Below are 27,018 nucleotides of genomic sequence, written 5' to 3'. Positions count from 1 at the left end.
GAAGAACCTGGTCTGCCGGGCTCCCACCAGTTTGGACAGTGTGTGACTAAGTCCCTCAGGCTTGAGGGAAGATGCAGTTATTATAGAAGTGACTCTTCCCCGGGAACCATGCTTCCGGGATTGGCTACAGTGCACTCTGGCATTTTGCGTGTCCGCAATCACAGTTGTGCCTGTGAATGGATGTGTGTCATAATTTGGAGCTGTGCATGGCGCAGTGTCAATATCGTCTTAATAACTTTGCCCTAGAACCTTTCATTGGCTACCCTGGAAGCTGGTGAGAAGCCTTAATTAATTCTCCCAGGGACCTGGGGAGCAGGGTCTTCTTCCTGATTTGCAGATATGGAACCCCAAGCCCAGAGTTGGGAGGTGCCTTAGCTAACCTTGCACCACTGGCGCCCCTGACTCAAGTGTTAGTTCCGCGGCAGTGTGTGGGGTTCCTCATGAAACCAGTGAGACCAGGATTAGGGTTTGGGGGTCTGTTTTGTACCCATCACAGTTTGAGCTGCTGGAAAAGCAGGGAGGGAGACGGAAAAGGTCTTTGCCTTTGATCTTTCTATGGGTGGTGGTGGTGGTGGTGAGGATAGCTGAGCCCTGGCTACCTCCCTGGGTCTTTTGTCAACATCCCTATCTCTTGCTGTCCTGCCAAATCATTGACCCCTGAATTAACCTGGACTGTGTCCTCTGCAGTCCTCAGAGCCCCCGAAACATTCTCCTCTGGTTTGAGAGGAGAGAGAACCGAGCAGGTGGAAGAGGAGGCTCTGGGTCTAGAAAACCCCAGCTTTTCGTGCGCCCGCCTCCTCCCCACCCCCACCCAGCGTTTTCCACCTGTGCCCCAGACTGGATCAGGGTGTCGGTGTCTGTGTGTTCGCCGGCCCCACACGTAAGACCGCCTTCCCGCAACGCGCTCCTCGCCAGGCTGGGGGACTGTGTTTCCCTGCCGCGCCCCCCTCCCCCCACCAGCGTCCCCGGGAGCCGAGGGCGCGGGCCCTTTAAATCCTCCGGGGCGGCGGCGGCGGGCCGGGGATGACATCAGCGGTCGGGCCCGGGGCTCAATGGGAGCCGGCGGGCGCGCGCCGGGCGGGAGCGCGCGAGCCGGCGGCGGGGGCGGGCGGGCAGGAGGGCCCGGAGGAGGGAGGTGGCGGCGGCGGCGGCGGCGGCGAGAACCTAGAGCCAGAGCCCGGCCGGGGCCGAGCGGAGCGGAGCGCGGCGGCGGCGGCGGCGGCGGCGGCTGGGCCGGGAGAGGCTGGCGCGCCGGGCGGCTCCGCGAATCCTCCGGCATCCGCCCCGGCGGGCCGCCCCCGCCCGCGGCAGCCCCCAGAGCAGCGGCCCGGTACCGGCGCCTTCCCGGCGGGGTAAATATTGGGGGGCCGCGGGCCCGCGGAGGGGCGCAAACCCGGGGGGAAACGGGGCTCCCTCCGCCTCTTTGTTTTTGCGCGAGAGGGAGGGGAGGGGAGGGCGGACACACGCGCGTTCGCACTCGGGTACGGGGAGGGGGGGGCAGCCCGGGCGCCGCCCGCTCGGCCCGGCGAGGACAAAGGCGCGGCTGGGGACGAGGAGGAGGAGGGTGACTATTATTTTGCAGGCTTAACCGGGGGAGGCCCCCCCAGTCTGGCCCGCCTCCCCCTCCCCCAGCTGGACCCTTCAAGGCCCCAGCCGGCCGAGAGGCCACCCCGGGCTGGGATTGGGGGGACGCTGCCGGGGGGAGGGGGAGGTCCGGGACTAGGGTGCTGGGGCCACCCTAGACTGTTGATACTGTTGATTCGGGCTTCTCGGCCAAACCCTGGGCTTCTGTGTGTTTCACTGGACAATCAGCAGCGCCTCCCCCCTTCTCTCCCGGCTCGGGGCTCCGGACCTGGGGGTCAGCGAGGCTGCTCCCGTGTGTTGGATGGGGGTGCTCGGGGTGGGGGGGGGCGCCTGGGGGCCCTGAGGTGATGGGGTGTGTGGTCACTCAGCCACAGATTCTGTTTTCCTTTGTGGCGAGAAAGAAAGGGGTGGGGGTTATTTATCAGATCGCATTCTCCCGTTTCTGCTGGGAGAAATCCATGTTTTGCGAGTCTCCGTGGACACAAACTATGTTTTGTCCGGGTCTCTCTAGAGAGAGGATTCCCAAGCTCCTCTTCACGCCCAAACTCAAAGTGGGGTGAGCCCCCTCCCCAACTTTTCCCTTAGTTCTCTTGCTTGTGTTCTCAGCACAACCTTCCTGGGCACAGCCTTCCTCAGGGAGAAGGATTTGGGGAGAAGGCGATCCAGAGTGTCTGAAGTTACGCCCAGCGAATGCCTGTTTGGGGGCTCCTTTGCCTTACTGTCTAGAGCGTCCCTCCAATTTTTATTTTAATGGTCCAGTGATAAGGGCTCTGGCTGGGGGTGAGGGGGTATCAGAGAGTAAGAAAACTGTCCATGTGCTCTGCTGCTTGGTAGTTTGTGTAATTTTTGTTTAACCAGCTGAAACTCCGGATTTGCGTCTGCCTTTTTTTTTTTTTTTTTCTTTTTCACTTCGTTTTTTCCACCCCCCTCCCACCCCCCCCCCCCATGGGAGAATCGGCAAAGAACTGGAAAGCTTCTCCTTTTCCTGACTCTATCCTTTCTCCTTTCCTCTGGGCGGCTCTTTAGGGGACAGTGCTGGGACAGTCTAGGCTCTCTCTGGGGCCCTGCCCCCCGCCCCGGGTCTGGGTGGCTAGCGCCCAGCCGTGGTTTCCTGCAGGGCTGTTGTTTGCACCCTCTCTTCTTCCCTTCTCTGCCCACAGCCCGGTGAGTGGGGAGGGGCTGGGGGGTCATGTGCAGTGTATTTATGTAATTTATGTAAGACACCCAGACGGAGGGCGCGGGTATTTATATAACCTGGCGTGGGTATTTATGTAATATAGGATGCGGGTATATTTATGTTTCTCTCCTAACCTGCGGCTTTCCTGGCTGCCATGTGTGGTCTCTGAATTGGCGTTGGCAGAAAACGGACTGGGGGGGCAGTGTTTGTGTATGTACACACCCGTGACCCCCCCCCCCGTACCCTCCCCCTCTGTGCGGTTCATGGTGTGCGTCTGCTTTTCTTTCTTCCTTTGGTGGGTACACACAGGTCGGTGTGTATGTGAAATGTGAGTTTTCTGCAAATGTGGAGAGTGTTCCGCTGGCAGCCGTGGCACCTCAGCCGGGACTGGCCAGGCGTGTGGGCAGAGGCCCTTGGTTGAGAGCCCAGAGTTTGGCTGGCATGGGGTGGAGGCTACTTCCTTGTGGCCACCGGGGGAAGGGCCAGTGGCGGCTCCCTGGGAGTTAGGTGCCAGGGCTGGATGTGTCTCCTGGGCAGGAGCTGTTGGCTTCTGGCCTCTGCGGGGCCAGAGAGCTCCAGCCTGGCCATCTGTGAACTAGATCTCGCCCATCTCCCCTCCCAGGTGGGTCTGGCTTTGGGGATAGCGTTTGGCATAGGAAAGAGGCAGGGCTGCTGTGCCTGGTACAGCTGCTTTTCCGTCTTCCTGCTTTGCTTCCCAGGCCTGGCAGGAAATCAGTCCTGATTGTGTCAGGTGGGGCAGCGGGAACCCCGTCTGGGTCCGAGGTGAGGAGACTGCCACCAAGTTGCTGCTGGGGAGTGTGGGGCAGGTGATGTGGCCTCCCTAGTTCCCTGTCTGCAAAGGGAGACCCCCCCCCCATATGAACACTCTGAGACGTTAGGGATCCCCCGTCTTTCTCCCCATTTGATAGTTCACCATCCCCTCTCCCCTAACTGTAGAAACCATCTCCTGGCCTTTGAGTTTCTTCTTCTGCAGGCCAGGATCCTGGAGGGCACAGGGATGGCCCCTGTGTCTCATGGGCTTGGGCACAGGATGGGGCACAGGAAGGAGGGGAGCTGCTCACATCAGCATCCTTCCCTCAGACCTCTCCTCCCACCCCAGAGGCCAGTGGCTAAAAACCTGGCTTTGGTTGCCTCAGTTGCTCTGTGGGGCCCTCTGGGGAGACCCTCCTTCTAGTCTTGAAGGAAGCCAACCCCAAACTGTCCATCCCCAAAAATACGTGCAGCGAGACCTGTGTGAGGTGCTTGGTGTTGTGGGAGAGGGAGGTGACTGGGTGTTCTGGCGGCCCCCTTTCCTGGCTGCCCCCTGAGTTGGGGAGGAGGCCCCTCTCCAGCAGGGCACACTGCACACTGGCAAGTTCTGGCCTCTGGAAAGACCAGGCCAGGCCGTGGAGGCCTCGTGTCCGGTTCCTGGCACTAGAAGCAGAGAAGGTTAGGGGTGGGGGCCGGGGTTAGGGTTCACCTTGTCCTTCCGTCCCTGGAGGTTGGAACTTGCCGGTGGTTGCCATGGTAGCACCCCCAGAACGAGCAGCTCCTGTGTCCCCCCTCCCCCATCACCCCCTTTGTCTTTGATTTTCCTTTCAGGGTCTTGGCCCTTTGTGACTGGCCCGCACCTGAGAGGCTCTTATTGGAGGGTCCCCAGATGCATGTCCCCCGAGGAGATGCTTGCTTGGCTCTTTCCTCCCGGGCCTTATCTCCACTTCCGCCTTCTGCCTGGCCACCCTGACATGTGTTCTCAGCCCGCCTCCGCTATTGCTCACACGTGGAGGCCATCAGGCCACCTGACACCTGGATGCCCTCGGGCAAAGCCAGGCCAACTCTCTTCCTGTGCAGTGGGAGGGAGAATGTTGGTCTCCCGAGTTCCTCGTGTCTTTCCCTGGCCTTTGGTGGGGGATCTGGTGGGGTCTAGCGGCCTAGGCTCCCTTCCCGGCTCCCCGCTTCCCTGACCCGTGTGTCTCTGCTTCCCTCCGCAGCGAGAGTGAGTCATGGAGCTGCGTGTGGGGAACAAGTACCGCCTGGGACGGAAGATCGGGAGTGGGTCCTTTGGAGACATCTACCTGGGTAAGTGTCTCTGGTTCCGGCCTAGTGGTTTTGGGGCCCTGGGGACAGCGCCGGGGACAAGCAGGAGGGAATGTGGCAGGTCTTCAGGCTCTGAAGCCAGAACTTGGCCTCAGGCCTCCCGTGGCATGTTTGGGCCATTTTGTCCCCAGGGCCATCCCAGGTAAGGAGGGAAGCAGCAGGTTGTGGGGGAGGCAGGCCAGGGGGCTCCTCACGCAGTCAGGGTGGGGTGGGGTGCCCACCTGCTGCAGGCTGGGCAGAAGAGGGTATTTTTAGCTCTGGTTTCCAGCTGCAGTTGACCTGGGTCTCCAGCCGGGCGTGGGAAAGGCCGGGCTGGGGTAGCACCCCTGTTTCTTGCCTCCTGGGAGAAGGATGCTAATAGGCAGAGGAGGCCTGGGCCCCCTCCCTCTGCTTGGGGGGCCCCCTGGAATTCAGCCCAGGCGGGCTTCGGAATGACAATGACGCAGGCTCTCCCGGTAACCTCTGGGTGGGGGTGGGGGGTAGGGGTCTGGCCATAGCGTTCTGGATCTTTCTCTCCGATGTGCTTCCTGTTGAAAGTGAGTTTGTTCCCGTGTTGTCATTTGAAACGAATCGCTCACCCCGTTCCCTGACCTGGCAGAAGAGGGTCTGGAGGGGAGATACTGTGTGGGTAACCTTGAATGGGAGTTGTTAGAGCAGGGTGGCCAGCCCCTGGGGTTTATCCTCATTCCTGTCCCTCTTTTCCTCCTTGGAAAAGCAAGGTAAATAATTTCTGTCCTGGGCAGAGAAAAGAAAGCATCAAGGCAGTGTGCTGTGCTCATCGGTTCTGAACTTGGGGAGGAGGGGGTTTCTCTCACCCAGTGGTCTGGGTCTCTGCCCTCTTGGGGTACGGACTCCTTCTTGGTGAGCTGCTGCCTCCCCCATCGGAGGGGACAGGGAGGGGACGTTCTCTGAGCATGTAGTTGGTTCTGGGCAGGGTCCTAGTTGAATGTGGTCGCCCCGCACAGCAGCAGCCTCTAGAGCCGTGCTGTCCCTTCCGCACACATCAAGAAGCAGGTGCAGTACCATTGATGGCAGTACCTGGCCATCAAATTGGCCACCCAGGGTTTCTCTTGAACACTAGAAAAGGCAGTCTTTATACCCCACATGAGCGAGAGGGTGTGACAGAACATGAGGGGAAGACGTCAGACAGACCCGAGTTCCAGACCTGGCTTTGTGCAGCTGCAGGAAAGTCGTGTGGCTGCTCTGTGCCTCAGTGTCCCCATACGGGAAGTTTGTGTGATGTTGAGGCCTGGCTGACCAAGAGCAAAAGGCACGGGGAGTAGTTTTTGGCACACGTGCACATCTGCTTCTAGGAAGCATCCAATCCAGGGCCTTCTCTTTGCAGAAGGGAACAGAATGGGGAGAGGCAGGCCAAGGTCATTTCAGAAAGCTAGTGTCCCTGGTCCATGTGGTGGGACCTCCCTGGGGGCAGGACTTCCTGTTTATCTAGTTTATTTTAAAAACCAGACCCAGATTTGCTTCTCTTTGGACAGGCCCTGATGTAAATTCTACCAGGGTGCTTCTCGTATGCCCTTGAACAGGTGATGACCTCTGCCAGCCTTGGCTCCCCTGTCAGTAGAACGGGGTCATGAGGCCCGCAGGGTGGTGAGAAGTCACGAGATCAGAGTGTGCACAACGCCTGCACGTGTCGGCCCAGCGGTAGTGTTTTTATGTTGCCCCCCCCCCCCCCCCGCCAGCCCTCCGTCTTTTTTGGGATTTGCTACTGTCCAAAGGATTTGGGTCCCCTTCGGCCTGAGTGGAGGTGGGGAGCCCGTTCTGCCCTGAGCAGCTGCCCTGTCCAGCCTTTGCTGGGTGCTCAGGCCGAGGGGGTCCTGGCATGACGCCGCATCCTGCTCATTCCTGGGCTCCTGCTAGTGTGGGGACAGTGGCGATTGTAGGGCCTCCCCGGCTGGCCTCGCTGGCTCCCTTTGTTCAGAGCTCTGGCTGCATTCTTGTCGCTGGTGCCTGTGCCAGGGCCTGACTCCAGATGGCCTCTGCAGGTGGGGTTGGGTGCGGCCTCCAGGCCCTGCTTTCCAGGATCACCCGAAGGCGAGTGCTTTGTGGATATGGCTTCGAGGCCTGCAGCTTCTCTTCCGGTCCCGCCTCCAAGTATCACAAGGGGACAACCAGGAGAGTGGGACCAGCTTTGTCAGGGCCTCAGGTCAGCTACACGGGGTCCAGAAGTGGCCGAGACTGTGCCCACTCTACCACCACTGGCTGTGCGCCCTTGAGAACTCCCTATGCCTCTTAGTCTCTGCTCCTCGGTTCTCAATGGCGAGGGGACGGTGCTCCCCAACAGGTGCTTGTGGGGGTGCTTTCTTCTGCACTTCCAGTCCAGCCAGGTCCCTGATTATACATGTGAGTCTGTGCTGGGGAGAATGAGCCCCCACGTGAGGTTGGTCACCCCCTCTCCCCACCCAGGACTTCCCCAGGCCCCAGATCCTAGGGCTGGCCGGCTCCAAGCCCTTCTCCGTGTCCCAAGTTTGTTTTCCAGACTGGCCCATCCCCCAACAGGGCCACTCTATCCAACTGCTGGGTCACCTCCACCACCCCTGCTCTGGCAGTGTTCACTTAGAATTCTCCTCCATTGCCTCCACAGAAGGTGAGCGGTGTTCATCCAGGACAGGGCTGCCTCAGTGGTCCAGGGCTCACTGTGTATGTGTCTGTCGATTGAACGACTGAGCTGCTAGACAGTTGGAGTAGAGAAAAAAAAAAGAGTCTTTGGGGACTAACATTTAAATCCTGGCTCTGCCCCCAGCTAGACCTATGACCTCGGGCCAGTTACGTCACCTTACTGAGCCTCAGTAGCCGAACGAAGGGAGCTCAGAGACAAGGCTTGCAGCTTCCTGATAGAACCCAGAGGCAGCAAAAGGGGCCTTGTGGTGGTGGGAGCCTTTGGGGGCAGGCAGCTGTGGTGGCTTTCCAGCACTCTGCAGGGACACGAAGCCTTGGCCTAGGAGCGAGGTCCGTGTCCTGGGGAAGCGAGCGTGGCATTTAGTCTTTGACCTTTGGTGTTTTAGTTTCTGTGGGTGTCAAGGAGAGATACAAACAGTAGTCCTTGTGGGACTGCAGGAGAGTTCAAAGGAATAAAGGGCTCCTTCCCCTCTCCCTCCTGCACACATCTGCTGAATCATAAGAGGCCCCACTTCCAAAGTGTCAAGGTCTCTGCCTCCTGCCTGGCTGGGACCACAGTCAGCTCTTGCCTGGACAGTTAGTTGGAGCGGCTCCTTCTGGGGCTCCCTCGCCCCTCACATGCCCTTCCAGTCCTTTCTAATATGACGGTGGGTCCGAACGAGGCCGGGGGGAGTACAGATTTATTTGTCCCACAGGAGACATTTGGCAAGATCTGGGGACATTTTTGATCGTTTCAACTCGGGGAAGAGGAGGGTACCGCTGGCAGCTGGTGGGTGGAGGTCAGAGATGCTGCTGACGGCGCAGCAATGCACAGGACAGTCCCCACAGCAAAGAACTGCTGGGCCTCAGGTGTCAGTGGGAAGGCCGAGAAAGCCTGTAATAAAGGCATTCATACCTGGCCTGCAGAGTCTCAGGCTCATGGCCAGGATCTTAGCCTGGCATTTGAGACCCTTCTGATCTCTCCCTTGCTCACCTCTTCCCGTGTCTTCTTCAGCTACCTCAAGCTCTGGCTGCACCAAACGACTCAGAGTTCGCTGCACCCCACTCCCGTCTGGCCTTTGCAGGTGCTGTGACCTCCCTCTGGCACAGTCCCGCTCATGCATCGGGAGCCCTGGCGGCCTTTCCTCCCACTGGCCTGCGCGTGGTTAGGACCCATGTGGGCTCACCTCTGAAGCCCGGGGGCCGGTACTTACCAAACCCAACTTTTGTTGAGCACTTACTGCGTGCCGGGCACTCAAAACACCCTCTCCCGTGCCACATCCTTACTGTCCCCCAGACACGTGTGTGGCTGTCCCCAGCGATGACTGTTGCTATGCCAGAAGCGCTTTACAGTTTGCAAAGTACTTTTTCTCCCGTGGCTCCCTGGATTTGGTCCTCTGTGTTCTTTTTCATTTTAATTTCATTTTACGGGGTTCAAAAATGAAACGACACAAAACCAAAAACCAAAACACAAAAGCATGCGAAGTGAAAGAAGCCAGTCACAAAAGATGGCACGTCGTGTGATTTCACTTACACGAAACGTCCAGAATAGGCACATCCATAGACACAAAGGAGATGAGTGGTTTTGCCCAGAGCTGGGGTTTGGGGGAGATGTGGAGCGAGTACTGAGGGGTACTGGTGTTCGGGGTGAACTTGTGAATATGCTAAAAAACCACTGCATTGTATACTTCAGAAGTGATTGGAAGTGTGTGAATTCTGTTCCAACACAGGTGTTGGGAAAAGTGACCACGAGGAACCTGGTGTCCAGTGCGGTGTCCTTCACCCTTCCGGGGCTAGGGGTCGGCGTAGCCCTGTAGCCCTCCCGGGTCCTTACTGGTTTCTCACGCTTCTTTGCAGTGTTCTCTTACGTAGATACAACCAAACACAGATAGGGACAATTTCCCCACCTTTCTTTGTTTGTTTGTTTTTAAACTGGAAAGAGCAGAGAAGACATACTACTCTGTACTTTGCTTTTTCACTTCCTGTATCTTTGAGATCTGTCGGCTTGGGCACAGAGAGAGCTTCCTCATTCTTTTTCCATTGTATTCTGGGTTATTGGGGGGCCCTTCTTTCTTTAACCCGTGGCCAGAATGATGGCCATCTGGGCCGTGTCCACGTTTTGTTGTTGGAAACAGCTCACCACGGACAGCCTCGTCCCGGGCCTCTTTTGCACTCGCCAGGGTGTGGAGTGCACTCCCGAAGCGGGAGCGGGGATGCACCTGGGGCACAGTGCCCACCGCCCCACAGCTCTGCCGGGACAGCGCACGCGTCTTACTGTTGTGGCATTGCCACCGGGCAGAGGTGGGAGTGCTTTTTCAGGACCATGTGCGTTTCTCTTATAAGGGGGCTGAGCATCTTTTCATAAGAGTACGCCATTTTTATATGAATGGTTTCCTCCTCTCCAAGTGTGTGTTCAGATTCTTTACACTATTTCCTTTGAGCCTTGAGTCTTTTTCCTACTGATGCGTAGGAGCTCGTTAACGTAGTAGGGCCACCAGCTCTTTGCCGCTGCGAAGAGTTACAAGTATGTATTTCTTAGGACTTTGTTGCTGGTATTTTTGCCACAGAGAAGGGATTCCCTTTCTGGATGGGACAGAGCCCCCCCCCCCCTTTTTTTTAATGGCCTTCGGATTTTAAATCAGGGATTAAAAGGCTTGCCTACCCCAAAGTTAGAAGGCAGTTCTCTCTTCTATTCCTCTAACGTCTCATTGTTTTCTTTTTTTTTTTAACTTTTTAATATTTTTTTTTGTTTTTAAGTAATCTCTACACCCGAAGTGGGGCTTGAACTTACAACCCCGAGATCAAGAGTCACATGCTCCACTGACTGAGCCAGCCAGGCACCCCTCGATGTTTTCTTTTTATTAAGCGTCGAGTAGGCACAAAGGAATACGTACAACAGATATGCATGGTATTGGGCACCCTTCCCCTCGGGGGAGGACGCGCCTGTCATCTTGCAGGCCCCTGGCAACCCACTGTATCCCCTCCTCTGCTTTCCCCTCGCAGAGCGAACCACTGACAATTGAAATCGTTCCCTCTTGCGAAAGAGTTTTATCACGTTTGTATCCCTAGACCTGACACTGCTCAGCACTGCACGTTTTGAACTGTGCCTGCCTTGTGCTGTCTTCCTCTTTTTTCAGTTGAGGTGAAATGCACATAAGAAAATCAACCGTTTTTAAAGTACACAGTTAAGTGGCCGGTGGGACGTTCCCAGTGTCGTGCCGCAACCACCATTCCCACCTAGTCCCGAAACATTTTCATCACCCCAAAAGAAAACCCTGTACCCATTAAGTAGGTACTCCCTCTTTCCCCCTCCCCCGACCCCTGGCAGGCACCAATCTACTTCCTGTCTCCGCAGATTGACCTATTCTGGACATTTCCGATAACGGAATCATGCAATATTTACGCTTTTGCGTCTGGCCTCTTGACGTAGCGTGTTTGTAAGGTTCATTAGCGTTGCAGCGTGAGTCCGGCCTTCGTCCCCTTTTTGGGCGGGTTAACATCCCACCGCGTGGAGAGATGCATTCAGTGTGTCCACGGGTTCGGTGCTGGGCACTGGGTTGTGTTCACGTTGGGTTCCTGTGAATGGTGCCGCCCCTTGCTCTCCTGTACTGAGTGTGAAGATGCCGGGAGCCGCCCGCCAGCCTTTCCTCTGCACTGCCCTGCGGCATTCCTCTCTCTGAGACTGCGTCCTGACTTGGCCGTTCTGAGGTTGGACCTTTGGCTGGTTTGGTGGTGTGCACATTCTTGTCCTCCTGGGGGCTCACATGTTTCTGGAGGGCACACACTCAGGAGTGGGCTTGCTTGGGCGAGGGTTTGTGTGTGTTCAACTTTACTAGATGAAGAAATGTCAACCTGGTTTTCAAAGTGGCTATGCTTGGGTGCCTGGCTGATTGAGTCGGTAGAGCATACAGCTCTCGATCTCAGGGTCGTGAGTTCAAGCCCCACATTGGGTGTAGAGATTACTTTAAAAAAAAAATGGGGGGGGGCCGCCTGGGTGGCTCAGTTGGTTAAGCGTCCGACTTTGGCTCAGGTCATGATCTCATGGTTTGTGGGTTCCAGCCCCACGTGGGCTCTGTGCTGATAGCTCAGAGCCTGGAGCCTGCTTCGGATTCTGTGTTTCCCTCTCTCTCTACCCCTCCCCTGCTCATGCTCTGTCTCTATCTCTCAAAAATAAATTAAAATGTTTAAAAAATTAAAAAAAAAAAAAAAAGGCTGGGGCGCCCTGGTGGTTCAGTCACTTGAGCATCTGGCTCTTGGTTTCAGTTCAGACGGTGATCTCATGATTTGTGAGTTCAAGCCCCACGTCAGGCTCAACGCTGACAGCCAGGAGCCTGCTTGGGATTCTCTCGTTCCTCCCCTCTCAAAATAAACTTGAAAACAAAGTTGGGGGGGGGGGCAAAGTGGCTATGCTCACCTACACCCCCCACCTTTTTCTTTTTTCTACACACTTTTGCTTCACTTGGGCTTTCTCCTGGTGTGCGGTGTGAACTATGGTGACTTTTCTCAGACGGCCAGCCGGCTCCTCCTTTCCCCTGACTTGAGACTCAGACCTTCCCTCACCCTAAATTCTTCTCGTGGTAGTGTTCTCCTCTGGACTTTCTGCTCGTTTGTGTCTTAAGACTACACTGTTTCAGTGGTTGCAGCTACAGTTATAGTGGCCCATCTCTCAAGTCTAGCCCCCAGACCTCTAGCTCAGTCCACTCAGTATTGGAGCTGGGGAAACTGAGGCAAGGCACAATTTGGATTTGGGTCTTTGTTGAGACAGAGCCTTGCCCTGCCCGCTTCTCTCCTTCCCACACTGACATCCCACTGACCTCACTCCTCTCCGGCTCAGTGGCTCCCATTCACCAGGATAAAATTCCTTTTACGTGACACGTCTCCCTTTACATCTGGCCTTCCCGCTGCGCCGGCCTGTGGCTCTGTGACATGTCTGTAGTTCTTCCCATCCCTCCCCTCACACATGCTGCCTTTCTTGCTCTCTGCAGTCGCCTAAGCTGGGCTGGTTCCTGCCCCTGTGCCCGCAGCCCCTCCACTTCCCTTGGATGCGGTGCTGGGCCCTTTGCCACCATTCCGGCCTCCCCCGAGGGGTGCTGAACTGCTCCGGGGCAAACACGAGTTAGCCCTGGCCCGGGGCCACCTGCCTGGCCCAGCGTGACCTGGGTCCCTTGTGCTCCTCCCCCGCCCCTGGCAGGTGCCAACATCGCCTCTGGTGAAGAAGTTGCCATCAAGCTAGAGTGTGTGAAAACGAAGCACCCGCAGCTGCACATTGAGAGCAAGTTCTACAAGATGATGCAGGGGGGAGGTGAGAGCTGTCGGGGCCTGGGGGCGGAGCGTGAGGAACTGGGCATGAATATGCGCATGCGTTCACAGGAGGGCCTACCCTGACCCCCCCCCCCCCTCTGGCCCTCAGTGGGAATCCCGTCCATCAAGTGGTGCGGAGCCGAAGGTGACTACAACGTGATGGTCATGGAGCTGCTGGGGCCCAGCCTGGAGGACCTCTTCAACTTCTGCTCCCGCAAGTTCAGCCTCAAGACGGTGCTGCTCCTGGCCGACCAGATGGTGAGCCCCCACCTCCCCTCCCAAGCCAGGGACCGTGGGCTCTGCTGGGCTTGCAGCTGCCCTCCCAACCGCTGCGTCCCCACCGTGCCACTGGGCACAGGGTGCCAGCTCTGCCTGCTGCCTCTGGAGGCTGCCACAGCGGGAGGCAGTGACAGGGCCATAGGACAGGCTTGGTTCCTGGACCGGGACCAGGGGTCCTTGACCATTGGCTATAGAATGGAGGAGGGCGTTAAATGCAGATTCCCGGTCCCACTCCAGAAATCCTGGGTTGGGCTCTTGGGGTAGGACTCTGCTCTCGGGTGATTCTAAAACTAGTGATCATACAGACCTGGGTCCCGCCCCGCTGTGGTGACTGTAGGAGGCCGCTAAGCCTCTCGGAGCCTCAGTCGTCTCAGATGAGAGTCTCCCCTTGGCTGGGTTGTTCGTTGTGGGGTCACATGGGACTCCACACAGTGCCTGGACCAGAGCAGATGCCTACTGATGAGCTCTCCTTGGGTCCTGACGCCCTGTTAAACTCAGGGGAGGAAAACTCTTTAAAAATATAAAAGCACAGAATTTTGGACTCTTATTTTATTTTTAAATTAGCTCTGCGCCCAACGTGGGGCTCAAACTCACGACGCTGAGATCAAGAGTCGCACACTCTGCTGAGTAAGCCAGCCAGGTGCCTCAAAAGCGTAGCATGTTGGACCCGGAATGATACACAGACCTCTTATTAGGCAGGGGTCAGGGTCTGCGGCTGACCTACCGAAAGTCTGCAGGCACCTGCAATTTTGGTCTAAATGTGTGTGTGCAGAGGAGAGTCGTCAGGTTCTCACGGGATGTGACACTCAATAAAGGCTTAGGAAATACTCAGCCATGCCAAGGGAAGCTGTGGATTTTCAGAAGCCTGAGGTCCAGAGAGGGGACTGACTAGCCAGAGGGTGTATCGTACGCGTGTAAGTCAACTTACCTTTCTGACCTGATGTTTAAAGGAAGAGAAGAGTCTGTGTGTCTGCCTGACTTGGGTGTCCTTTGCAAGCTGGGGGACAAATCCTGTCTTTTAGACTCCACCTCTGTCACCACTGTCGAGGCTTCATTGGCTCTTCTCCCTCTCCCCCCTTCCCCCGTCATTTGGTTGCCAGAACACCCTTCGAAATGCTTCTCTGACTCTGGCTTCAGGCAGCAAAGGCTTCCATGGGGGCCCAGATGCCTTTCCAGGTTTCATTTCCTGTCTTGCTCTCTTTCCCCATCTCACAACAACCTCGGTGAACTCCTCTTTCAGAATTTCTGTATCACTTCCTCCAGGAAGCCTTCTCTGACTTGCCCCTGGAAATCGTCTTACATAGTCGCAGACAGATCTTTCTCCCCTACCCGGGGCAGGGACCATGGATGTGTTTTCTGTCCCTGCCACCCCAGTCCTCCGCCCCCAATCCGGGGCCTGGCGCAGAGTGCTTGGTGAAGGCCCTTCCGTGGACCGCTTGCTGAATGATTTGCTGTCCCCTCCCCAGATCAGCCGCATCGAGTACATCCACTCCAAGAACTTCATACACCGCGACGTCAAGCCCGACAACTTCCTCATGGGGTTGGGGAAGAAGGGCAACCTGGTGTACATCATCGACTTTGGCCTGGCCAAGAAATACCGGGACGCCCGCACCCACCAGCATATCCCCTACCGGGAAAACAAGAACTTGACTGGCACTGCCCGCTATGCCTCCATCAACACCCATCTGGGCATCGGTGAGTGTCCGAGGCCCAAGAGCAGTGTGCACCCATGGGCTGCTGGCCGGGACCCTGGCTTTCTGTGGCCTGGATTTACCCCTCACCACCATCCCCCTCCCCCCACCCCGGCCTTTTTTTAAGTTTATTTATTTATTTATTATTTTTTTTTTTTTTTAATTTTTTTTTCAACGTTTATTTATTTTTTTTGGGACAGAGAGAGACAGAGCATGAACGGGGGAGGGGCAGAGAGAGAGGGAGACACAGAATCGGAAACAGGCTCCAGGCTCTGAGCCATCAGCCCAGAGCCTGACGCGGGGCTCGAACTCACGGACCGCGAGATCGTGACCTGGCTGAAGTCGGACGCTTAACCGACTGCGCCACCCAGGCGCCCCTAAGTTTATTTATTTTGAGAGAGAGATTGAATCCCAACTAGGCTCCGTGCCATCAGCGCAGAGCCAGATGCAGGGCTCGAACTCACAGACTGCGGGATCGTGACCTGAGCTGAAATAAGAGTTGGACGCTTAACCAACTGAGCCACCCAGGCACGCAGTTCCCCCAATTTTTGCCCCAAAGTCAGGTCTTCCCCTTAAGAAGAAGAACTGTGGCGTAGCGAGCGCCTGAACGTGCCTTTTTCATCCCCACGGCAGCCTTGGAGAACGGGTGGGGACGGTCCCCTTTTACAGTGTGGGGAGCGCGGGCTCACAGGTGCAGCACAGGTTGCTTTAGGCTGTGCAGCTTGGTACGAAAGCTGGATTTGATCTCAGCCCTGGGTGATGCCACGCTTGTGCCCTGCCCGCAGAGTGGGCTGGCGGGGAGGTACCAGGGTACCCGTTATACATAGTTACTGATTGAATAAGTACCTGGGCTGGAGAAACTGCCCTTTTCTTTCCTTTTTTTTTTTTTTAATGTTTATTTGGGTTGGGGGGCAGTGTGTGTGAGTTGGGGAGGGACAGAGAGAGAGAGGGAGACAAAGGATCTGAAGCAGGCTGCGTGCCAACAGCAGAGAGCTCAGACCATGAAGCGCGAGATCATGGCCCGAGCCGAAGCCAGATGCGCCCCCAAACTGCCCTTTTCTGCAGAAGCGTTAATAACCTGCACCTGTTTGTGTTGGGGTTGCAGCAAGTGAGCGTGAGGGGGTGCAGGGGCGGTGCCCCCCCTGTTGAGGAGGGTGTCCTGGAGGAGGGGATCCCGGCCCAGGCGGACCCTGCCCCTCACCCCGTCCTCGATTCCATGCAGAGCAAAGCCGTCGAGACGACCTGGAGAGTCTGGGCTACGTGCTCATGTACTTCAACCTGGGCTCCCTGCCCTGGCAGGGCCTCAAAGCGGCCACCAAGCGCCAGAAGTACGAGCGCATCAGCGAGAAGAAGATGTCGACGCCCATCGAGGTCCTCTGCAAAGGCTACCCCTGTGAGTAGCCCAGGTGGGGAAGCGGCCAGCCTGGGGACCCCCCGAAGGCCTCTCGGAGGGGAAGACAAGGCCGCGCAGCCCACACCGGACCGCTGCTGCGCCCCCGCGCCAGAACCGTTAATCGCATGCGCTCTGTCGCTGCTCGGGCCTCCTCTCCGGCCTCTTCTCGCAAGGGCTGCGTGTTAGGAAAAGCTAGTTCGGCCTTACCCCGGGAGCCTCCTTGGCTACCCGCATAGAACATGTCCCTTCTGACGCTTCTCCCCAAACGTGTGGGGTGTTACCCGCCCCTCGAGCAGTTCTGTGCGACACCAGCTGGGTGTCCTCTAGTGTAGCTCCGTTCGGCCGCCGTCCGCCTGGAGGTTCAGGGCTTGATCCCACGGGCTGTCCTCCTCCTCCCACCTCAGATGCCACTGACAAGTCCAGGTTGCCACCTGCGCCGTGTGTCTGAGGTTCCCACGCCCTGCTCTTCGGCTGGGATTAATTTGCTAGGGCGGCTCGTAGGAGCCCGGGAAACTTACCTCGTCCGCCACTTTATTAAAGGCTGTGCCGAAGGGTGTGGACGAACAGCCAGAGGAAGGGGTTCATAGGACGAGGTGTGGGAGGGGCCCGAGCACAGGGGCTTCTGTCCCCAGGGAGTCTACGTGTGTCACCCTCCTGTATGTGGATGCGTCCACCTGGAAGCTGCCCAGACCCCACACCGTTGGGGTTTTTACGGAGGCTTCCTCACGTGGGCATAAACAGTCACTGACTCTGTTTCCAGCCCCCTCCCTTCTAGAGAAGTGTTTGGGGAGATGGGCGTGAAAATTCTAAGCTTTCTAATCGTGGCTTGGTCTTCCCGGTGGCCAGCTCCCATCCATCCAGGAGCCGCCGGGAGCCCGCCCAGAGTCGCCTCATCCGGAACAAAAGATTCTCCTAGTGCTCTTAGCGTTTAGGGCTTCCCCGGGGTTTTAGGAATCCTGTGCCAGGAACCGGGGGCAGAGCCCAGTGTACGTTATGTTTTCTGTTCTCTCACGAGGGGCTCTCCCCACCCCTGCTGTGGGCAGGAGGAGGTGGAAGTTCTCCCCCTGTGGCTTAGCGCACGTTGGGAGGTCCCATTGATTGGGCTCTTGGCTGTCCGTTGGGCTTGACAGCTCTTGGTCTGCTATCTGCAAGGCTCCCAGAATGGTCGGCAGGAGCAGGCAGAGCGGTGACCTGAGGCCCTGTGGGGCCTGCTCACCGCGGGGGGACGCTCGCCCCTAACACACGCCTCCTCGGTCTTCGGAGGCTCTGCCCGCGGGCAGGGACGGGTTTTAGTGCCACCCGGACGCCCGGAGTTCTGCTCTGGTGCCATCTTGCTCCCCCCCCCCCCCCCCCCCGCCTTAGGTGGAAAGTATTTGTGGGGACGGTGGGTGGGTGGGACGACACAGGCTGCTGGGCCGCCCGGGAGCCCGGGCCTCACCTTTTCTGTGCCTTGTGACCCCCGCCAGCCGAGTTCTCAACATACCTCAACTTCTGCCGCTCGCTGCGGTTCGACGACAAGCCCGACTACTCCTACCTGCGCCAGCTCTTCCGCAACCTCTTCCACAGGCAGGGCTTCTCCTACGACTACGTCTTCGACTGGAACATGCTCAAATTCGTGAGTCACGTGGAGGCCAAGGCGGGCTTGGGGGACTGGACGGGGAAGGCCCTGACTCACGAGGCCAAAGTGACCCAGTGGCGGGCGGGGCTCCCGAAAAACGGGAGCTATGAGCTGGACAGCGCAAGCGACCTCGCTGGGGTCCTGGAGTCCCCGCGGCCCCCCCGCTCCGGCCTCATCTGTGCTGACAGCACGTGCCGCTGTGGTCAGCAGGGCCCGGGCAGGGCTCCACCTCCCACCAGACCCAAGAGGACCTGGCTGGGCCTCGAGTCCCTCCTGGGTGCTCTCGGTGGGGCGTGGGTGGCGCTGGCGGGCCCCCCCGCTGTCCTCATTGTCGCCTACACCACCCTGCTCTTGTTCTGCACGTCCCAGGCGGCTGCCTTCACCGTGGCCCCTCTGGCCAGCCTGGACCCATTCATTGTGGTTTCTTTCTTCCTGGTCATGGGACCCTGGGTGTTGCTAGGCGGTTGCTCTGTCTCCCTCTCTTAAGGGTCTTGGGGGTAGGGTGGGGAGAAGCGTGCGCCAGCCATGCCCCGGAGCTCCGGAATCTGTGAAATTGTGTGTCTTGTTTCACATCTCTTCTGGAAAAGGGGGCTTCCTCGAGCCAGGCTCAGCCCCGTGACAGCGAAGCTATTGCACTGCCCTGCCCCCGCCCCTGTCCCTGTGCCGGGCCCACGTACCCACCCTCTTACTGGTAAGGACCCTCTGAGGCCTGGCCTTTCCAAGATTTACCGCTTGGCTGGGCAAGCACAAGAGGCTGAGCCTCTGCTGTGCTCTCTGTCCCTTCCAGGTGCCCGGCGCCCCTGGGCACCCAGGGCCCTCCAGATAGGCCCGTGGAGGAGGTGGAGGAGCTGCCCCCCCAAAACTACTGGCCCGTGGTCTGGACTCCAGGGCCCCAGTTCTGACGTCACCAGGTGTGTCTGAGCCCATCGGGGCCAGGCCTGAGGAGGTGTCCCTTGGCGTGGTGGGGTGCGGTGGAGAGGGGGTGGTGGAGAAGGCCCTGCCGGGAGCTTCTTGGGGATGAATCAGCAGCTGCCTGACGAACAGAGCCTGAAGGAGGGATGATGTTCACCCGCCCCGGAGGGCCTGGTGGGAACGGGCGCCGGGAGCGGCTTCAGCAAGACCCTGACGGTGGCCTCTGTATCGAACCTGAACTCATTAAACGCCCCCCACCTGTACTGCGCTCCATCCTGGTGTGCCTGTCCTTTCGTGGCGGATCCCCTCGGCTCGCTCTGCCAGACGCTCAGGACGCGAGGCCTTATTCTCTTGGACGCTGGGGTCGGCACTGGGTCTCGCGCCCCTCTTCTCTCTGGGTCTCAGGCAGTGGCCTGGGACCGTTCCCTGAGGAGTTCGACAGAGGTCGGGCAGAGAACAGCGGTCTCACAGGCCAAGGGACCCGAGGGGTAGGGGTGGGAGATGGGCAGTGGGGCACCTTACAACCCAGACCTTGCAGCCGGGAGTGTGGCCGAGGGCCGGCTCTTCTCGCCGGAGGGCGTTGCTCAAGGCATCTGGCCGCCGGGCACTCACTCATCTTTGTGGAAAGGCATTCCTGGGTCTGGTTCGGGGATGGGCTCGGCCCTTCCTCTCCGTGTAGCTCCAAGAACGGGTTTTACATTGTCTAGGCTTGTGCCAGGCAGTATGGTAGCCCCTGGCTCCGTGTGGCTGATTTTTAATGAATTAAAACGAAAGCTGAAAATGTAGTCCCTCAGTTGCATTTGCTACATTTCAAGCCCTCTGGAGCCACAAGCGGCTGGTCAGTGGCTACCATATCCAGCAAGGTGGACGTGAACCTTTCCGTCATCACAGAAAGCTCTGCTCTAGATGGCTCCTCACAGAACCTCTCGTGGGACCATCTGGCTGGCAACATCTCACGTCAAGCCAGGCCAAGAGCACCCTCCCCGCTCACTGCTGCCACTCCGAGCCCTTCCTGGGGTCCCTTTAGAGGCAAGCTCTCGAGTCGGAAGCTGAGCAGAGGTGCCAGCAGCCTTACTCTGCACCGATCTCTGACTCGGCCTGGGCTGGATCAGCGGGCCCCTTTGACGCCGTCACCGTGGTGAACTCGACCGTCTTCACCTGCCCTTTGGCGGAAGCATCTGCAGACCTGTGACGGGGACCTTCCGTGCCTTCACCTCAAGGCCAGGCCCCCCGGTGCCGTTACCAGCACCTACCTGCAGACCGGACACCGTGCTGGGCACAGAGGGCCACGGGAAGGATCTTGCCCTTGACTGAGAGCTTCTCTCCCTGAAGTGGCCGCCTCGTTCAGCATCAGGGCCCTGGAATCCCTGGATACCTGGAGCCTGGGACATTGCTCTCAGCACACAGAGCCGCTGTGTTCCAAGGTCCAACCAGCAGGCCAGGAGGATACTCCATATAGCCAAGGACAGGGGTCCACACGACAGGGCTGGATGCTTGTGTGACTTTGATGTTGACCTTTTGTGTTTTCTGTGGGCAAATAAAAGCCAAGAAACCTCCCCGGTGTGCATTTCTTGAGGCATCACTGGTTAGGTGGAAACGTGGAGAATAGCTCCTCCTGCTTCGGGCCTGGCCTTGACCCGAGACCGCTGGGGTCACAAAGGGCAGGGTCTCCAGCCCTCTGCTCAGTCGGTCGCCCCAAGGCTGTGCCCCTCTGAAGGGACCACTTGACTTCATCAGCCTCAGTTCCCCCAGGCAGGGGATGAACACATCCCTAGCCTGCCCTCAGGAGGTTTCCTGAGCGGTGCTGCGGCTCTTCTCACAGGCTTCCTCTCGTTCTGGCTGAGTTGCTCTCAGCCAGCTTGTCGCTGAGTGGGCAGGAGCCCGGGAGTGGAGAGGGGGTGGAGACTGGGAGTCAGGAGGTTGAACCCTGGTGGTTCCAGGCCTGCCGGCACAGGCCTGTGGGCGGGCGGGCTGGGCATGCGCATCCCTAAAATGTCCTACAAGGTCCTCTGGGGTGCGGAGCGCAGAGCAGAGCCGGGTGGCAGAGGCCTGGATTCAGATCCCGGCTCTACCCTGAGCTGTGACCCCACGTAGGTCATCAGAACTGCTTGGGCCTCAGTTCCTCACTAGGATTCAGGGATCATTCTGATCCCTAGTCCCTACCTCTTGGAGTTGCTTCAAGGCCGCGGCCGTCCCCAGCCGTCATTTCCCAAGGACAGCAGGGCCTTCTCGGCCATTTCCCTGGGAGAGACACGGGGTTGCAGGAGCCTGCACCCCGTGGCCTGTGAGCAGGCCCCCCCACTCAGCCTGCAGCTCTCTTCTCCACAGATGCGGCCCCCCTCCTGCCAGCCCCCTGCCCTTCCCTGTGGACGACCCCAGGACCAACTAGGTAACGCGGCCGGGTGCCGCTCCCACGCCGGGCTCCTTTCTCTGGGCCTTTCTCCTTTCCTCCTGCACTGGGCGGGGGCAGCAGCTGGAGGGCAGGCCCTGGGGGCTCATGTTCCCCCTTCTGCCCCAGCCTGCCTGTTGGGCCTCTATTTCTTCTATGGGGCATCTAGCCCGTTCTTTCTCGAGCTCCCCCTGAGCTCTTGTCTTGTCCCAGGGCCGGCAGCATCTGTGTGAGTCCCTGGGCCTCCCCCACAGCACCTGCCAAAAGTCACTGCCAGGTCCAGGGACAGGGGAAGAAGAGCCTTTGACAAGATCCCCTGGCTGGCGCCCTGGTCCAAGTGCTGGCCCTGCCTTTAGCTAGCCTGTTACTCCTTCTCTGGGTCTCTGAACACCTGCTCTGCTCTGTTTGGAAACCTGGAGGGGCCAAGGGCTTCTGAACACAGTAGGGGCCCAGGTTGGGAGGGCCAAGGAGTGCCCTTGGTCTTTGTGGGGCATTAGCCCTCTCGGCTCTGCTTCGGCCCCATGAGACCAGGGCAGAGTGACCTCCCTCTGCTTCTCAGACCCAGCTTCCTCCTCCTTGCGGGCGGTCGTGTGGCTTCGTTTCTCTGTACTGTGTGATCGCGGGTCATTCCCAGGCTTCTCGGGCTTCCTGCCTGGTGGGGAGGAGGTTGGACCAGAGGGTTTCTGAGCTGCGTCTCCCCCAGGTGCCTGCCTGGCCTCCTTCCCTGTGCTCTGCCCTGCGTGAGTGCCGGATCTCAGAGCACCCTGAGCTCACAGGGGCTGACCAAGTCTCATCTCCTCCCCACAGGGCGCAGCCCGGAACCCCGAGGACGTGGACCGGGAGCGGCGAGAACACGAGCGCGAGGAGAGGATGGGGCAGCTCCGGGGGTCCGCCACCCGGGCCCTGCCCCCTGGCCCGCCCACGGGGGCCACCGCCAACCGGCTCCGCCCTGCTGCCGAGCCTGTGGCTTCCACCCCAGCCTCCCGCATCCAGCAAGCTGGTGAGCGGGGACCTTTGTGTGGTGGGCCGGACCCGGGGGGTGCCGGGGGCACCCGGGGACCCGGACACTGAGGGTGGCTTCCCCCCGCCTCACCCTCTAGGCAATACTTCTCCCAGAGCGATCTCACGAGTCGACCGAGAGAGGAAGGTGAGCATGAGGCTACACAGGGGTGCGCCCGCCAACGTCTCCTCCTCCGACCTCACTGGGCGGCAAGAGGTCTCCCGGATTTCAGCCTCACAGGTGAGCCGCCCTCTCTGCAGTCCTCCTGCACCTCACCACTACGCCACAGGGCCTTGGCCTGGTGGGAGTCCGGGCCCGGGCTTCTGTTCTCCCCCCTGCGATAACCTTGGAGCAGCCCCTTTTGTTGAGCAGGGACTTGGCTTCCTTTAATCACTCTGAGGTCAGCTTAGCCCCACTGACCAAAGTAGACTGAGGCTCAGAGAAGTAGGTCGCCCCAGCAGGTGGTGGAGCTGGGATCCTGCCTTCACTACCGGGGCCCGGCCTGGGTGGGCAGCAGGGGAGCTCACAGAGCAGGGGCTCGTGGTCCCTGCCATCAGGAAGCCTCCCTCGGGTCAGGGTCAGCACAGGAGTGAGAGGTGGGCAGATCCCGTCTGGTGGCCTCACTCAGGACCATGTTTGGACTGGGAAGGTTAGGAAGGGGCAGTCCGCGGTGGCCCAGGGAAGGTGTCTCGGCAGAGTGGGGCAGGATACCTCCTCTGGTCCTTTTGTCTGCCGTGGGAGGGGCTCGGTGCGCCGCGAGCTGGGAGTCTGGTGCCTTGCCTCTCTAGGCAATGTTCTTGGCTACAAAGCAGCTACATCCTAAGGTTGTTGAGATCACACAGCCCTGCCCTTTGCTCCAGGGGCAGGGGCTGGGGCCGGGGCGGGGGCCGGGGTGCGTGGAACTCCACAATGGGAAGAGATTTGCCAGGTTACCATTACTAGCAGCTGATCTCCTCCCCCCGCTGTGCCTCTCCTCCCAAAGACAAGCGTGCCATTTGACCATCTCGGGAAGTGAGGAGGAACCGCCATCCGACCAGTATTTGCTTAGGTGAGTCCGTATCTGCTGTGGATGCAGCCCAGCCAGGTCTAGAAACGCCCCTGGCCCCAGGAGGAGACGAATCTATGTTGTGGGGTACGGCGGGGAGTGGCAGGGACCCCTAAAACCAAGAGCTCTCAAGAGAATTTAAAACCTCGGAGCCACTTGATTCAGGCTTTCAGTAGGCCCGGCCCACACCAGCTAATTTCTGCCAGAAAACTCTTTGCCGTTAGGCCGGTCATCCATCTGCCCACCCCGCCTCCCCTGCCCGCCTCTTTGCCCTAAAGTTGTCCGGAAAGTTAGTTCCTAGCAGAGAGAGTCTCCGGACCCAAACCCTGACCTCCCCTGGGGCTTTAGTCCTGCCTGTCCCAGCCCTCGGGCTGTTTTTAAACACTTCTTTCACACAAAGCACTAGAATAGGGACTTAGGAGTGCTTAGGAGTCTACGTGCTGGAATAGAAGGCGCTTGGTGGCCTCCACAAGCCCTCTGGCCAGTGTGAACCTCGATGGGAGTTTATGACCATGTGTGGTCTTCAGGTGGTGGACAGCAGGCCTCTGCTCTGGGGCCTGGCTTGGGGAAGGGGAGGTGGAGATTCTTTGGGGGCATGTGAGGGGAAGGTCCCAGCTCCCCGGGGAGTATGTACATTTCAGGGGGCTCCGCCAGCTTGGCCTCACACCAGGACGCCCTGGGCGCGATTTGCTTTGCACAAATTCGTTCCAGAGACCGAGCTGGGACCTAAAACAGGGCTTACCTTCGTCGGATCTCAGGTCCAGGGACCAGTCCTTCCGTGGCAGGGTGGGGCAGATGTGTGGCCACTCAGCAAGAGAACAGAGGAGGGAGAGAGATTGTGTTCTTCCTGTGAAAATGGAGCACCCGCTGTGTGCCCCAAAGAGGGTCCCGTTCAAAGCCTCAGGTCAAGAGCGCAGGAACTGCGGGTGGTCTGGCGGATGGGTGGCCAGAGGCAGACATGCGCCTGATCTGTCTTTTCTCCTCCTTCTAGTGTCTTCACTGTATTTTCTTTTAAAAAACAACAACAACAAAAAGATGGGGGAAAAAACCACTCAAAAGAACAAAAAGGAAAAAAAAAACTCAGCATAAAACCGACGATGGATTTTGTTCCTTTGATTTTTTTTTTCTTTTCTTTTCTTTCTTTTTTTTTTTTTTTTTTTTCCTGCCAACGGCAAGAAGATGGGAAACCTTCAGCACGGCGGATTCTTGTCCCTCCGCATTTGCCACTGTCCACAACCTTCAGGCTCCCAAATGCTCCCCCAGACACTGGGCTCCACGTGCCAGACGCCAAGGCCCCGCCCCAGCCAACACAGACACCAGCCGGGAGGGGAGATCTCTGTGTTGGAGATGCAGACGGTCCTCCGGTGCCATCAAGAGATGGCCTGAGGAGCTGGGGGAACGGTTTGGCTGGTCGGAGGCAGATCCCACTGGGTGCTCTTGAACCTCAGGACCCCAGGAGACATGCACAGCCCCTCCCGCCCTGCAATGACCGTGGCCGAGTTTCTGCGTTGGGCTTTTACCAGCGTCCCCTGAGCGTTTGGGTCCCTTCTTTGCCTCTCCAAGAAGACTTTGAGGACTGGGTCTCAAGGTGGTGGGGGCCGAGATTCCTTGTGTGCGTGTGTGTCTGTGTCTGTAGCTCCCAGGACAGCAGGTGCCCCGCCCCACCTGCCGGGCCAACGTTTTGTTCTCCTCCTAACAAGGACACAGCGACCTCCACGTCCCTCAAGAAGGCCAGCGGGTCCTCGCCACCGCCGACCCCTGAGACTGTCATCAGCCTGGGGCAGCCCCCTCCCACTTTCCTGGTCTTAGGGCAGAATCCGTGGAGACTGCTTCCAGAAAGCATCTGGCTCCTGGGTTATAAATGAATTCTCCGGTCCTGACACCCACTGGGGTCCCACCGTCCCTGGGTCCTGCCTCTCTTGAGGAGGAGCCTGGGGTCAGGGCTGGGCGCTGGATTTATCCACTCCTGGTTAACACCTGTTTTTACTTTCTTTTTGTTTGTTTTCTCCATGTGTGTATTTCCTAATTTATTTACCTCTTTTTCCCCTTTTTTCTTTTTCTTTTTTTTTTTAATTAAAGAGCAAAGCTTTTTATTACTTTGTAATTTAAAAAACTGAAAAAAAAATACTGAAGAACTTTGGGGGGAATTTTGTACTTTTTTCCTGTGTAAATATTGGACTTTTTTGAGCTTTATTGTGGTTGTTAATTTGAAGTAATAAAGTAGAAAAGGATAAAGTGACATGGGCAGCCCTCGGTCCACCTCTTTGCTGGGGCGGGGCGAAGGGGAGTCCCCCCCCCCCCCCACCGCCCTTCGGCAGCAGACCTGGGAGCCGGTGTGGCTGGCAGTCATAGGTGCCTCCCTGGGGATCTTTTAAATCAATCTGAAAAACTGCAGACGCCTGCCAGCCTGCCCGGGGCCTCATTCAAGTGCAGATTCTGACTCCAGAGGGTTGGTGTGTGGGGACTGAGTGTCTGCCCCCTCACAAGGTCCAGATGATGCCTCTGGCCCAGGACCACAACTGCAGAGGAAGGTTGAAAGCTCTCTTCACAACCTGATCTTAACCTACGCTAGAATTCTGAGTGAGGTCCTATTAATCTCCCTGCCTTCAGATGGAAAAACAGAGCACAAGTAAAATAACTTGCCCAAGATCACACAGCTAGCTCTCCAGCAGCAGAAGCAGGATTTGAACTCCACCATCCACCAGGGAGCCCTGGGAGTGGGGATCCTGGGGTCGGGTTCCAGGGCCAACGGTGGCCAGTGACCGTGGGAGGCCTGCCTGGGAGAGTCAGTGGCCCCCCAGCTCTCTGTGTGCTCCCCTCAGGACCTCTCAGGCTGCATATCTGACCTCAAACAGTAAGTGTCGTGTTCTCAACTACAGGCCCTGAGGGAAAACCTGAGGAGCTAATATTTTTTTATAAAAAATCTATATCCTGGGGCTCCTGGGTGGCTCAGTCGGTTGAGCGTCTGACTTCGGCTCAGGTCATGATCTCGCGGTTCGTGGGTTCAAACCCCACATCGGCCTCTGTGCTGACAGCTTGGAGCCTAGAGCCTGCTTTGGATTCTATGTCTCCCTCTCTCTGCCCCTTCCCTGGCTCACAATCTCAAAAAAAAAAAAAAAAAAGTTAAAAAAAAAGAAAATATGTATCTTTTGCAGCAAAAATCCTAATACTTAATAACACTAATGTGTTGTTGTATCCTACAATATACGTGAGTTTCAAAATTATAATGAAAATTCTTTTAGGTTTACTTATTTAGAGAGAGGGTGAGAGTGTGCACGGCAGGCAGATGGGGGGTGGGCAGAGAGAGAGAGAGAGAGGGAGAGAGAGAATCTAAGCAGTCCGCTCTGCCAGCACAGAGCCCAACAAGGGACTTGAACCCGTGAATCGCGAGATCATGACCAGAGCCGAAATCAAGAGTCGAACACTTAACCATCTGAGCCACCCAGGCGCCCCTCAAAATTACAATTTTAATATTACTGTCAAATATATACCTGTGGAGTAAAGAGGTGTGTTTACAGTTTTCGGGGGATTTTATTGTCCTTGGAATGCATTTCACTAAGGATGTATTGTAAGAGCACAGTGCCCAGAAGTAACTTGAAATTATCCTTTTCTCTGTGGTTATTGCATTGATTTAGAAAAAAAAAAATTTATTTTTTTAAACTTGCATCCAAATTAGCATCTAGTGCAACAATGATTTCACGAGTGGATTCGTTAGTGCCCCTTCCCCATGGAGCCCCTCCCTCCTCCCACAACCCCTCCAGGACCCCTCAGTTTGTTCTCCATATTTATGAGTCTCTTCTGTTTGGTCCCCCTCCCTGTTTTTATATATTTTTTGTTTCCCTTCCCTTATGTTCATCTGTTTTGCCTCTTAAAGTCCTCTTATGAGTGAAGTCATATGATATTTGTCTTTCTCTGACTA

The 27,018-nt window shown here is 57.6% G+C and overlaps 1 protein-coding gene across 7 annotated transcripts; it reads left to right on the top strand.

Annotated features, from left to right (window-relative positions):
- The first annotated feature begins 1,262 nt into the window (after positions 1–1,262).
- Positions 1,263–24,130, top strand: CSNK1E (casein kinase 1 epsilon). 7 transcript variants are annotated; one of them, XM_047065265.1, is made up of 12 exons: positions 1,264–1,352; positions 4,753–4,840; positions 12,663–12,773; positions 12,882–13,030; positions 14,518–14,746; positions 15,965–16,135; positions 17,602–17,750; positions 20,994–21,054; positions 21,862–22,054; positions 22,155–22,294; positions 23,037–23,102; positions 24,091–24,130. In XM_047065265.1, the coding sequence occupies exons 2-11, from the start codon at positions 4,765–4,767 to the stop codon at positions 23,051–23,053; spliced, it is 1,296 nt and encodes a 431-aa protein (XP_046921221.1). In that variant the 5' UTR covers positions 1,264–1,352; positions 4,753–4,764; the 3' UTR covers positions 23,054–23,102; positions 24,091–24,130. The 7 variants fall into 7 exon arrangements, with proteins under 7 accessions (XP_046921218.1, XP_046921221.1, XP_046921222.1 ...); XM_047065266.1 differs by lacking the exon at positions 20,994–21,054; XM_047065269.1 differs by lacking the exons at positions 20,994–21,054; positions 21,862–22,054; positions 22,155–22,294; positions 23,037–23,102; positions 24,091–24,130 and adding exons at positions 18,341–18,444; positions 18,541–20,221.
- Positions 24,131–27,018: the final 2,888 nt, after the last annotated feature.

The sequence above is a fragment of the Lynx rufus genome, unplaced genomic scaffold, assembly GCF_022079265.1.
Source record: "Lynx rufus isolate CCGP_SWC_20201006 ecotype Redwood Valley unplaced genomic scaffold, mLynRuf1.p SCAF_7, whole genome shotgun sequence".
Classification (NCBI taxonomy): Eukaryota; Metazoa; Chordata; class Mammalia; order Carnivora; family Felidae; genus Lynx; species Lynx rufus.
Note: the sequence above shows the minus strand (reverse complement) of the source record. Positions and strands in the feature narration are given on the sequence as shown.